The sequence below is a fragment of the Varanus komodoensis genome, unplaced genomic scaffold (genome assembly GCF_004798865.1).
Source record: "Varanus komodoensis strain SLA01 unplaced genomic scaffold, ASM479886v1 scaffold4, whole genome shotgun sequence".
Taxonomy (NCBI): Eukaryota; Metazoa; Chordata; class Lepidosauria; order Squamata; family Varanidae; genus Varanus; species Varanus komodoensis.
In genome coordinates this window covers 28833152-28846597 of record NW_025335941.1, presented here as the reverse complement: position 1 = coordinate 28846597, position 13446 = coordinate 28833152, and the positions used below count along the sequence as shown (strand labels likewise).

Genomic DNA, 13446 nt, shown 5'->3' with positions numbered 1-13446 from the left:
CTAGTGAAGTGCTCAGCCTTCAAACAATACACATCGACCGCATTCACACATAACACTAACACAGACCACACAGTAACCACCTGACATGGTATCCTACCTTGAGTCCTCATGGTTTCCAAGCATGAGCAATTTCCACCTTCTCCCATCTGGTGGCACATATCCCATTAACCCCCACAGCTGAAAATCAATCCCAGCATGACTACTCCTGCCTCTCATTGTCCCATACACTCCCCCGGGTATGACCTCAATCAGCTGCCTGTTTTGTTTTGTCATTTTGTTTTGCCTGCTGCTCAGCAAGGCAACTGCTTATTTAGTGGAGCAGCATTGTTGCTCTAGAGTAGCACTACAGCACACCACGCTATGGCCTTGCTCTGCACCAATGCACAAGTGCACAAGACGCGCGCGCACACATCCCCCCCCTCACAGCACATATGTCCAAAATTCCCCATGTGCAGTACTTGCACATGCTGCCAGGCCTTGGCTTTCTCCAACAGCCAGGCACATACGGGGCATCAGCACAGGTACCAGAGCAAGGGACAGAGGCAGCGCATGTGGGCATCTGCCTGGGAAAGTCTTCTGGTCAGTTGTTGGAACAGTGTTTCCCAGGCAGCTGTGGTGGGGCTGGGGGCAAGGAATGCTAGGGACAAGACAGGTATTAAGTGGAGGGTGGTAGACATGGCAGGAGACATGGGCTTTCCAGAGCGAAGACCCAAAACCTGCACCTTCTTTTCGTAAGAAAGATGTCCATCTTCATGAAAATCCAAATCATTGATCATAATCAACTGAACGAACTGAAGGGGCCTAGAAAAACCTTGATGGGCTCAGTTCCAAGCTACTTGTTACAGCAAGACGCTCACTTTTCAAACTATGCACCTCATGCATATGGTCTCGAGAAACTTTACAACAGCCTTGCAAGACCAAGTTCCTTCCCTTAGCACAGATCCTCCTACCTAGATGGCCTGCAAGAAGAGGCAAGTCTTCTGTCCCCAAACCGAAGAGGGGCCTCCTTCTGCTCACCCCCCTCCCCCACCGCAAGCCAATGCGGACCCCGCAAGAGCAGCAAAAGCACTTTGGGTACAAACATTTAGCATGAATGCACGCGCTTACTGGAAGCATTCATAACTTCAGCCCGGACTCCGCAACGTAAGGTCCACCCCTCAAAACGAGTAACATCCGGGAAGCCCACTCACACCCACTTCAAGAAACCGACAAGAAGAGGGCGCCACAAAACCCGGGTTCTTCCTAGGAAAAGGGGAGGGCTGCAGTTTAAACGCGCCGAGAAGGAACCGACAGAGAACCAGGCAGCGTGGGAGGTTCGAGTCCTAGTTCTTTTTCCTGAACAAGGACTAGACTCTGGGGGAACGTCCTGGATTCGCACCACGTCGAGAGACGGACGAAGGAGACTGCTGCAAGGGGCAGGGCTTGGAGATGCATTAGCAGCCGGGTCTGGCTGTCTGAAGAGACCAAGTTGCTCTGAGGTTGCGCTGCTCGGATAGCCGCCCAGCCCAAAGAGCAAGCGAGGTTAGCAGCGCTTTTTCGTGAAGGAAGGAAGGAAAAGAAAAGGGCGAGCGCGTTTCCAAAAGAAGGCCGCGGGGCGGGGGTGGCGCGGAAAAGTCCCCGGTGGATACACGGTGTTACACCACTCCATAATTCCCTAGGAGCTGCAGACTAAGGTATTTTGAGGGCACGGACTCGGGAAATGCTGACATGGGGCCTTTTGGGGTGGGGGTTTGCTACAGCATGAATTCTCGAAGAGGCTCCGCTGCTTTCCGGAAGGCCGAACAGACAGCACCTGCTACCGCTCCTTGCTCTCCGTACGCGCTTTATACCGACCTGCCGAGGCTTCAGCGCTCCCTCGGCCCCGGGAATGACACGTGGGCTGCAGCTTTGCTCGGCGCGTTTCCTATGAGGGGCGGGGCGGAAGAGACGCTGATACTTCTCCTCGTCTTCCTATTGAGCGAGGTGCCTTTGGCCCGCCCACCAAATGGGCTCGGAGGCGCTTGAGCTTTCCCGGTAACCAGCATAAACATGACGAACCGGCGCCTCACAGGCTCGTGTGTATGTCACACGCTGAAAGCTCTGGCCGTGTCTCGTCCCCTCCAGGCTGCGCGGGGCGGGAGGAGAGTGCTGCACTAGCTGAATTGCTACCTAAATGGAAGAGCTTTGCAAAAGCAGCGGTGGAGGGCAGGTAACCAGCCTGAAGATAAGGAAGTGGGAATGGTTCCATTCAGCTTCATTCAGCTTGAAATGATGAAATTGAAAGTACGAAGCACTTCCAATCAGAGGCCTTGTCTTGCTGCTCAGCCGAGAAGTTTCCACCCTCTTCTCTCTGCACCCCCACCCACCAAGCTCTGCAAAACAGTGGAGAATTAAAAGGCCTGGATTCTTTCGTTCGTACTAGGTTTTGATTCAGCCTTCCCCAACCTGGACCTCTCAGATTTGATGGGCTACGTTTCCCACTGGGGTTTTGTAGGATTTGAATTCCAACATGCCTAGAGGCAACCTGGTTGAGGAAGTCCATTCTGGCAAGAACTGCTGGTGACCCATCGTTGTTGCTGAGATACTGTTTTGGGGCTAGGCCAGGAACATGTTGCTGCACATCTACCTGCTTCTACTTATGCTGAAACTAGAGCTGTAGATAAAAATTTGAGTTGGGCAGGAGTAACAGCAGAGGGAGAATATAAATAAATGCAAAATAGAAACTAAACGTAGGAAACCTAAAACACACACATGTGAACCATTGACAGTTTTGTGTGCATTTTATAAATCTAGGTACATTGATTTCCTACACAACACGTGTAGATTATGGAAATTTGATGAGCTTTAATGAAGATTTGTTTAGATTTGTTATACTGGCCATCTTTGAGATAGCTGTAGTGATGAGCACTCTGGACTCCTTGTGAGATACAGATCAAAACATCTGCACAGGACTTCCAAACATAAATCAACCTTTAAGTGCAAAAACTATCGAGAAAACACCAAAACCAAATGAATGCTGATGTCTCTCTTTTTTTAGCATGAAGGAAGCTGTTAAGTGAGATTGGGGCTTTGAACCAGAAGAACAGCTTCAAACATCTGTGATAGCCCGTGATAAAGTTGCACTGGCTTTTGTCAAGGAAATTCTTAAGAAATCCGTATAATAGATATAGGCTCCTCTGCTAGAGAAGAGCCATTTTGGCAAAAGTACAACAACATCTACAAGCTAAGAGCAATGTAGTAAAAATTTGTGCAACAGAAGCCATAGAAGCTGCAGGAACTGAGTGGGACAGAGAAAGGGGTAGAAAGTACTTTTGAGCTCTGGAAAACTCTTCTGGGGACTCCTTCTGAAGATCAGGTGCTGGACAATAGACTTCACTGTTGTGCCTGTGCTTAGTTTATTTGTAAATAAACTTCACAATTAAAATGATGTAAACAGTAGATAATCCCTTCATTCAATGGAAATCAAACTAGGTGTGTATTCAGTCTTGGAACTTCCTGCCACTTGCATGAGGTCTGTGTAACAACACCTTTTCAACCAGCAAGTCTTTTCTAAACTGGAAAACCAATCCTGCTTTCCATCATAAAAGAGAATACACACACACACACACACACACACACATATCCAATAATGCCTTCTTAAAAACACCTCTTTCATTTTAATTTACTGCTGGCATGTAATTCTGATAGTTTATCAACAGATATTAACATTTTGCTTATCAAACTGCAAAATATACAAATTCTAAAACATCAAATGATAAACCATTTTCTCTAGAGTCATTCTATTACAATGAATGATGAATGGACATGCTCCAGTGTTTGTAATATGGTGGTAATGGCAAGAATAGTCACAGTTTGGTGAAATTTTGTAATGATGGATATATGTTAAAAATAATTTGCATGGGATTTGGGACTTGTTCCAAAAGCAAGTTCAATCAAAATCCTGGCATGGCATTTAAAGAAGTATAGAAACAAAGGCAGAGATGCACAATTCTTTAAATGAACAAAAGCAAAACTCTTCCTTCAACTCTTTCAGGCTTCACATGCTCTGGAATATATTTTCCATGCCATTATTGACTGATGCCCTTTCTCTTCAAGACTGTTTCCCAGTCTTGGTATGCAACCTCTATGTTCACTTTATAAAGTAGCAACTTATTCTTGGAGCCTATCAATTTACCTTATAGGAGTGTGTTCCAGGTTAGAAAACCGGACATACATGTACAAGTAATTTCCTGAAATATTTTTCCACTCTGAAAAAATAGTTGGCTGATGATCTGCAATGAAAAAAGACAGAAGAAAAAGAGTGCCCCCCCCTCCATATCTCACAAGTGTTCCTCTGCTCCAACTCACAGCCTTTTGTGGCTGTGTTAGTATAGCTGCATAGTTTGGGTATAGTCCTACGCAAACGTTTCTAGTATGATGTTCCACCAAAACTACAGGACTCTTTTTGTGTGTTTTTAGCAAATATGCATAGAATTTATCTATAAAGTGATTTGTACTGGCTGCCAATATCCCCTCACCCAAAAAAAAGAGCATTAAATGCAATTTGTTTGCATTAATTCAGTGTTTGCCCTATAGGACAGATTAGCATTTATTTATATTGTTTACTATTTCAGACATTATTTTCAACAGAGCTTCTTTCCTGTTGTGACTCTCAGTTAACAAAAACCTAAATTTAAAACTACTGCTCTGTGTTGTTTATATACATCTCCAGATGAGTGATAGAATGCTTTTTTTCTGTCTCTGCTGATATATCATAGGCCAGGGCCAAACAAAATATGATATAGAAGATCTATGGTCAGAGGAATCTCCCACACTCTTAAGAACTATAAAATGCAGAAATATGATGATGTGGACTGTGGCCATCGCACGGCAGCGGGGAGACAGAGCATTAATCCTGGCTAGGAACTCCAGCATCATGTCTGACTGGCTCCTTGTCAGCTTCCATTCAAATCACAGTCTTTAATCCACTTGACAAGCAGAATTCTTTCCTAGGCAATAATCCAAGGACAAAGTCTTCCCATAAATATATGAAATACTCTGGAACTTCAATAAGGTAAGTGAAGGATAATTTGGAGAGATAGGGGGAAAAGGTGCTTATTTTGTCACATTTGTCTGGGTCACTCATGCGGGTAGAGGGAGGAAACAAGCAGAAGAGGATAAGCTACTGCATGCTTTACGTTAATATGTAATCACTCTTAGTAGCTTTAAATTTGTTCTGTAAACTACTCAGAAGCATGATGGAAAGCCCCATAACTGCCCATCCTATGTATTGCGCAACAAAGTAGACACATCATAGTATTGCCATGAAAATCAGTTAAAACCACTTGCTATCATTTAGAAATAAAAACATAGGTAGCATAAGAAACCCCGAAGAACTGAGTTTTTCTTCTCATTGAGCAGTCCATGAGAAAAAATATATAACAGACCAGGAGAAAAACAGTATCTGATTGTTACTAGAATCTCTTCAGACTGAATCATCTCATAAACTGATTGATGCATGATTTAGCAAGGCATACCCTTCTGGTGTCCTCAGATTAAATATATATCTGTTATAGTCCATTCATATATACAAACCCCAGTAAAACAAGTTGAACACGATGTATACAGTAGGAAATATAATCCTGGAATATGTATCAATGACATGATTGTTCTGCAAAATAATCCGGCCCACATTCCCTCGTAGGGATCTCTTCCTCTTAATGCGAGTTGTTTCTAGTTTTGTGATGCTGGGCGCTCTCCCTCGCATCGAACTCTCTTCTGAATGGACTGGAAAAGTGGGGAGGTCCATGTCTGTGTCTGGTTCATGATAACAGCCATCAAAGGCCATTGCTTGCACTGCATCTATGTTGTATAATCCAGCAGCCTAGAAGCAAAAAAGACTATTACTGGTTGAAAAAGATAAGCCCATATAATGGAGCAAGTGCCATTTCAGCTGGAGTCTTAGTATGAAAGGTTGAAGTTACTATTAATATCCCCCTGTTTGGAATAATCTAAATGAAGACTATCCACAGCAAGGACATTTTTGCAAATTACTCTGAGCATTTTCCTTGTGGAATTGAAAGCAGAAGAGCTATTTTTAAATGAACTGACATTCTTATGTTAAGTTTTTCATTCAAATGACAAATGTACGAAATATTCCTCATAAAATTGGTGTCTCATGAAGGCACCCTGATTCATACAGTTAGCATTTCCCACAAATATTAGAAAACTGCTGTGCAGGAGAAACATAAGTATTTTGTCAGAATATGTATTTCAGGCTGCAAATCTAAATATACCTACTTGGAAGTAATTGGACCACTGAGGACACTTGCACAGTATTGTGCTGCTAGTGATTAACAATGACTTGTCACATGATTGAAAGCAGCAGCAATTAACATGCAGGAAGTAGTGTGTACACTCACTGTGTCTTGGCCCAAACAATCCTTGGCTTAAATAACTCAGGAACAGTCATGATATACGTATGTATTAATGTATAAGCTTTATCATATATTGTATACTGTTCATTTCCTACTCTGTTCAACAATCACTTGTGGATATTGTGCATTTTTTCATTCATGTGTGTTCTAGTCATGGAAAGCACTGTGTAAATTGTTGCCACTTTGGGGCTTTGTTTGTATGTCTGTTCTGTGACTGTATTGACTATTGAGCAGACTTTAGACCAGGGGTTCCCAACCTGGAGTGCCCACATCCCCAGTGGGTGCAAGATGGTATTTCAGGGAGTGTGACAAAGAGGAAGGTTGTGTCACCATTTGCCAAATTGGCAAATTGTATTTTTTGCCAAAAATTACTCCAGTAATAAAATTATTATTATTTTGCTTGCATTTGAATTCAGTTCTCTTTTGTCAAACAAGATAAAATCTGGGAATTGCCTGAATCCACAGGCAGACTTGGAGATCACAATTAGCAAGACAGTTCCATGTTTTGACAAAATTGTGAATGAGGAGCAGGAACGATATAGTCATTGAATTTTATGTTCACAATTGTGATTGTTACTGTTACTGTTTACAATTTTTAATTGCTTAATTTATATTTGAATTATATGCACTGAGTTAAAAGCTTATTTTCTGAGTTCAGTTTGTTCATCCACAGTACTCTATGTAGTTCAATTTGTAGTTCAAAAATTAGAGATTTCACTTCTTCATCTTCAAATGCATTATTACTTTTGTAGGGAGTGCAAACATAAATCAAATATTTTATAGGAGTGCAGGGCATAGAAAAGGTTGGGAACCACTGCTTTCAACATTGGGGTACCTGGCCATTACTGTTAAAATACCATCCTCCCTCCTATTACATCCTGTATCTCCTTGATAGCCAACTCAGCTTGTTCTATGACTTCTTGAGTCTTGACAGCACTGCCTCATTCATGAACCCAATTCTTACAGCTACACTGTTCATTCATTCTCAGTTGTGGCCCTTTAGCATCCTGATATTCTGATGCCTCTTAGCAAAGCCAGGTTCTAATAGGCTGCCAACAATCCATGGGAGAATCTTAGATTCTTCGTCATGGTCTCTGTGCATCACACATTATGGGTGCTGCACCTGCGCAGTGCCTGCAGCCAGGAAAAATTCAAAGCTTTAATGGATTTTAGTGGGAACTCTGCACCCCTCCCCCACTATACTATAAAGGGCGGAGCGCCCGCCATTTTCCTCAGTCTTCTTTCAACTGCCAATCACTTTGCCTCGAGTCGTTCATTACTCCCTATTCTATTGCATTTTCCTCATTGTTCTTGTTGCTAATTCTTATTGTTCTTCTTGTTAGAAATCCTTTCCAAGTTCAAAGATCCCTTCCTTCCCTGTTGAAGCACTTCTTTCTCTTTCCCCTTCCTCCCACCCCCCCCCACAAAAAAAAAATAGGTATACTTCTTTCTTATTATCTTCTTTGACTCTTATTCTCCCGTTCGCTATCCATTTCTTCTCGATGGCTCAGCATGCGGCTTTTCAAAAGTGCTTGAAATGTGGGACCAAAATGTCTCCTACAGATCCACACGAGCTATGCCTTCTCTGTCTTGGAGAAGGACATCGAACTGACAAATGCGGCCATTGTCAGATGTTTACCAAACAGGCCCACAAGAATTGGGAAAATCGACTGAGGAAGATCCTTTGAGATCAGGCCCTCATTGCCTCTGACAAGCTTGCCTCTCAGGCCTCTTCCACGGGCCCGCCCATAGTGTCCTCCCCTCACCCACCATCCGAGGGGACTGCTTCCAAGGAGACCACTCGCTCCTCCCATTCCTCCTTCCAGAAACAAAAGGAGAAACGGAAGCACACCGGGCTGGAGGATCCATCGGCTTTGAAAAAGTCTAAGAAGACTAAAGCCGACAAGCTGTACACAAGCAGCGCAAGCTTGCCCAGGAGCCTCGCAGGGACTCAGGTTTGACCGCCCCATCAGTCCCGACCCCTTTGGATCTGACCGCTCAGGCCCTCATGCAAGTTACACCACCTGGATCCCCTCATAGTTGGCTCCTTTGGCTTTGGATCGCTCCAAGGCAGTGCTCCGCAGATCGATGTTGGACACCAAGATACGGGATTCACCTCCCCAATCTCAACCAGGTCATCCACCAGCTTACTCGCCTACTTCAATGCCATCGTCACCAGAGGCATTGCCTCCGCCTCCATCTGACGCGCGTCACCACCAGCGTGTCTCGGGGCAGTCCTCCAGGAGCTGGGTCCCGATGCCGTATGGAGGGTTCGATCCATCTCAGTCCTATCATTGGGACTACCCTCCACCGTACGGCTACTATCTCATGCCTTCGGTGCGCAGGCATTGCTCTCGTCCATTCTGGGCGAAAGCACCTTCCACCTCGGTGGCTGCAACCTCCCGCCCTCCTCTGTCTCCGGCCGGCTTGTCCTCTAGTCCACCTTACCACTATCACTTGGACTCTGAGGACTCGGATCAGGTTTCCACCTCTTCTGATGCCATCATTTTGACCCAGGGATCTGGGTCTCCAGAAGAGTCATACTCTACGTTTGGAGAGCTCATGGCTCGCCTTGCAAGGTCATTGGAGATCGAAGTAGAGCATCGGGCAAACCCCAATGACAATCACTCCTACAACATCGTTCGTAAGGAACAGTCATCCACCATCTCCATCCCCTTGATAACGACTCTTTGCCAGGCTATGATGGACACCTGGGAGTTTCTGAGCCAGCCGCATCCAATGTCTCAGCGATACGAGTCCATGTATAAGGTTAGAGAGCAGGACATTCCATTCTTACTCAAGCACTCCAAACCTAATTCAATAGTCATTGAGTCATTGCAGGGTCGAGATAATAAGGAACACTCGACTCCGTGAGACAATGAGGGCCAGAAGATAGACTTGATGTCATGCCATATTTACACGGTTATGGGGCTGGGCTTGCGGATATCAAATCACGAGGCAACAATGGCCAGGTATCAGTACTTCCTGATGCAGAGGCTGGAATCCATCACCTCTACCATCCTGGAACAACAACGCGACCTGGCCTGTGTTTTCATCTGTGAGTCTATGTAGCTAGCCATACAACAACTCAGTACAGCGCAGCATCATGTACATTGCGAATCCCTGGCACTCATCGGATCCATCGCCTTACACCAACACGCGTGGCTACACTCCTCCAATTTCCTGGACAAGATGAAGAGGCACATCGAAGGCATGCCTTTTGATGGGTCCCGTCTTTTCAATGGTTGCACGGACCACAAGCTCGAGCATATTTACAATGCTCGAGCCACTGCTTGGAAGATGGAGATACCGAACGCGAATCGACGTAAGTGGCCACAATCTCAATACTATTGGTATCAACCTTACCAGCGTTACCTGCCTCGCCAGCAGTATCAGCCTCGTCAACAGCATAACCGAGGCCAGCCTACCACCCATTTCCAGCAGGGCCAACGCCGTCAACCCAATGACAAGTGACAGCGTTGACGAGACACAGGGGCTGATCTTCGCTCTCTTCACCCACCTTCCCTCCTCCCTTCTGGGGACTGACTGCAAGGCTGACTTCCCATTTGGGAGTCCATCACATCTGATAAGTGGGTACTTTCTATCATTGAGCACGGATATAAAATCAAGTTTGATACCGTGCCTCCTTCTGGACCGATTCGTTACACTTCTCCATCGACAGTCCTAAGAGACGAAGTTTCCCAGCTACTTTGTAAAGGAACGATTCGTCAGATCTCTCGCTCAGAGGGGCTTCATGGTTTCTACTCAAGATATTTTATGGTCCTGAAATGGGACGGTGCTCTATGTCTGACACTTGATCTATGTGGCATTAACAAGTTCATCAAGACTAAGAAATTTTGGATGACCTTCAGAATATCCTTCCATTGCTCAGGAGAGAAGATTGGTTCACTTCCCTGGACTTGAAGAATGTATATTTCCATATTCGCATCCATCCGTCTCACAGGTGACTCCTTCGGTTCACTGTTGACTCCAACATTTTTGAGTATAATGTTCTCCCATTTGGATTCACTACTGCTCCACGAGTCTTCACAAAATGTATGGCACCTGTCTGTGCCCACCTTCGGTTACAAGGTGTCCAAATATATCCCTACCTGGATGATTGGTTGATTGTCTCCTCATCCTGAGAGAACTTACTCACAGCCATTGATACTACGTGTAGACTCTTAGACGAACTCAGACTTTGTATTAATATCAAAAAATCCTGCCTCATTCCCTCACAGGTCATCAACTTCATCAGAGCACGTCTTGACTCGATCCAAGCCAGGGCGTTCTTACCAAAGGCTCGAGTGGACAAGCTTCAATGGTTGATTCATCGCATCCATGTTGGCCGACCTACTCCTGCGCTCTCCATACAGAAGCTACTCAGACACATGGCCTCCACAGTTGCCATTGTACCCAACGCCAGACGTCAAATGCAACCCCTGAAACCGTGGTTCAACAGCCTCTTCCATCTGCAACACGACTCTCCAAACTGTCCTTTGCTACCATCTGCTTTTGTCAGACCCTGACTTGGTGAACGAACAAAGACAATCTTTCCATAGGAGTCCCATTCCACCAGCCACAACCGTCACTGACTCTCTACACCAATGCCTCCCTTATGGGATGGGGTGCTCATTGTGCCAGCCTACATACTCATGGCACCTGGCAAGGTCACGAGAAGTCCAGGCACATCAATTACCTGGAGCTACTTGTGGTTTTCAAAGCTCTTCGATCCTTCAAATCCACCCTCCGGGACCGAGGTGTTCAAGTAGCTTCGGACAATGTCATGACTGTATTTTATATCAACAAGCACGGTGGTACGAAATTGATACCGTTGGCTCACCTTGCACTGCAAATATGGGACTGGTGTATCCCCAGAGGGATTACCCTACTAGTGGTTCATCTCGCTGATGTAGACAATGAAGAAGCTGATGCCCTCAGCAGGCGGATGTCCACAACTCATGAGTGGGAGTTGGACCGACAGATTTGCAACAGCATTTTTCAGTGCTGGGGCATCCCGACCATAGATCTGTTTGCTACGGTGGCCAATTCAGTGTGCACAGATTATTGCTCCTGGGCAGGCGTGGGCCCGAATTCGCTGGGAGATGCTCTGATGGTGAGTTGGATGAACATGTTTTCCTACACGTTCCCCCCAATCCCACTAATCACAAAGACCCCCTGGCAAAAATTGTTCAAGACAAAGCCCAGGGAATTCTTAGAATGCCATGGTGGCCTCGCCAACCTTGGTTTCTGACCATCCTCGACCTCTCCTGGCAAACCTTCATTTGTCTCCCACGGGTTCTGCATCTCATTACACAAGAAAATGGGGCAATTCACCATCCCGATCTTGATTCTTTCAACCTCACCACGTGGCTCATTCAGTGACTACTGCTTCCTCCTCTACTTCGGTACCGACAACCTGATCGGTCCCGACGACCCTGGTACAATCCTCGGTATCGACACGATCTTCAGTACCGACAGAGCCTACATGCCCCATATTGAATTCTAACCTCCTTCACCTGAATATTGAATTCATTCTCCAATCTGCTCTACGACTGACGACCCACCGCTGCTACTAGGCTAAATGGAAGCATTTTACCATCTTCGCAGCAAGCAACCATTTTCTGTCTCATTTGGCTTCGATTGACAATATTTTACTTTTTCTACTCTCTTTGCACCAGCACGGACTTAAACCTACTTCTATTAAGGTGTACATTGCTGCAATCTCTCACTTTCATGGTCTTATATCCGGCTCCTCTGTTTTCTCTCATGTTCTTGTCCGTCGTTTCCTGAAAGGATTACAAAATCTCCAGTCTCCAGTTCAGTCAGTGGTACCAACATGGAGCCTATCTGTTGTATTGCAAGCTCTTACCATAGCTCCTTTCAAACTTTTAGCAACCACTGACTTACGTTTGTTTTCCTGGGAAACTGCCTTTCTTGTCGCCATCATTTCGGCTAGGAGGGCGAGTGAACTGTGCTCTTCGTGTTGACCCTCTTTACCTCAACTTTCATAAGGAGAAGGTCGTTCTTCGGACTGATCCTGCATTCCTTCCTAAGGTTGCTACACCTTTTCACATTAATCAGAACATTGTCCTACCAGCCTTCTTCCCTTTGCCCTCGACACCGATAGAGAAATCTCTCCATTATCTCGATGTACGCCATTGCCTGGCTTTCTATCGGTCCCATACAGAGAACTTCAGAAAGACCAAACACCTTTTCATTAAGTACTCGGAACACGATAAGGGCTCACAAAGACTGTCCAAATGGATCATCCAAACCATCGAACTGACATATCAGCTGTCTAAGCTAGAACTCCCTGTCATACTTAAGGTCCATTCTACCAGAGTTGTGGCAGCCTCTTCGGCTTTTTCTGCTGGCATTCCATTGCCTGACATCTGCAAGGAAGCAACCTGGATGACTCCTTGCACATTCACCAGATATTATAGACTTAACGTCCATGCCAAACAGGACTGCTCCTTTGGTTGTGCTGTCCTGTCTTCAATTCTCCACTGACGACACCGTCCCGCCTCCAGTTGGTAAGCTTACTAGTCACCCATAATGTGTGATGCACAGAGACCACGACGAAGAAAGACAGGTTGCTTACCTGTAACTGTCCTTCGAGTGGTCATCTGTGCATTCACACAACCCACCCCGCCGGCCCCACTCAGTGTTGGTGATTGGGTTCACAAAGGTTTTCTCCTTCTGTGCGACTACTATATGTATATACATTTATATTCATTCATTACAGTGCTCCTTCTTTACTTTGTTTTCACTGGTGGCACCTCATGCTAACTGCTTATCCACCAGGGGGCGATCAGACTGTCTCCATGAGACTGGGGGAAATGGTGGGCGCTCTGCCCTTTATAGTATAGTGGGGGAGGGGTGCGAAGTTCCCACCAAAATCTGTTAAAGCTTTGAATTTTTCCTGGCTGCAGGCACCGCACCCATAATGTGTGAATGCACAGAGGACCACTCAAAGAACGACAGTTACAAGTAAGCAACCTGCCTTTATCTGTCCAGGTTGAGAAGTCACATAAACACCCAGAATCCA

At 45.5% G+C, this 13446-nt stretch overlaps 2 protein-coding genes across 6 annotated transcripts in view; both read right to left on the bottom strand.

The window, feature by feature from the left end:
- Nucleotides 1-2924, bottom strand: part of RIOX2 (ribosomal oxygenase 2) — a 41115-nt gene extending 38191 nt beyond the window's left edge. For 3 of the 5 annotated variants that reach the window (XM_044441344.1, XM_044441347.1, XM_044441348.1), the window contains exon 1: nucleotides 1834-2924. The gene's annotated coding sequence lies outside the window, so the exon portion shown is untranslated. Of the gene's footprint in view, nucleotides 1-97; nucleotides 120-1107; nucleotides 1376-1833 lie in introns of those variants that run through there. The other 2 variants (XM_044441345.1, XM_044441346.1) reach the window with 2 other exon arrangements.
- An 835-nt stretch (nucleotides 2925-3759) lies between these two features.
- Nucleotides 3760-13446, bottom strand: part of GABRR3 (gamma-aminobutyric acid type A receptor subunit rho3) — a 52158-nt gene continuing 42471 nt past the window's right edge. Inside the window, exons 8-9 of the mRNA XM_044441765.1 lie at nucleotides 12493-12589; nucleotides 3760-5842 (exon numbers count right to left, since the gene is read on the bottom strand). Of these exons, the coding sequence (XP_044297700.1) occupies nucleotides 5540-5842; nucleotides 12493-12589 (400 nt within the window). The 3' untranslated portion in view covers nucleotides 3760-5539. The remainder of the gene's footprint in view (nucleotides 5843-12492; nucleotides 12590-13446) is intronic.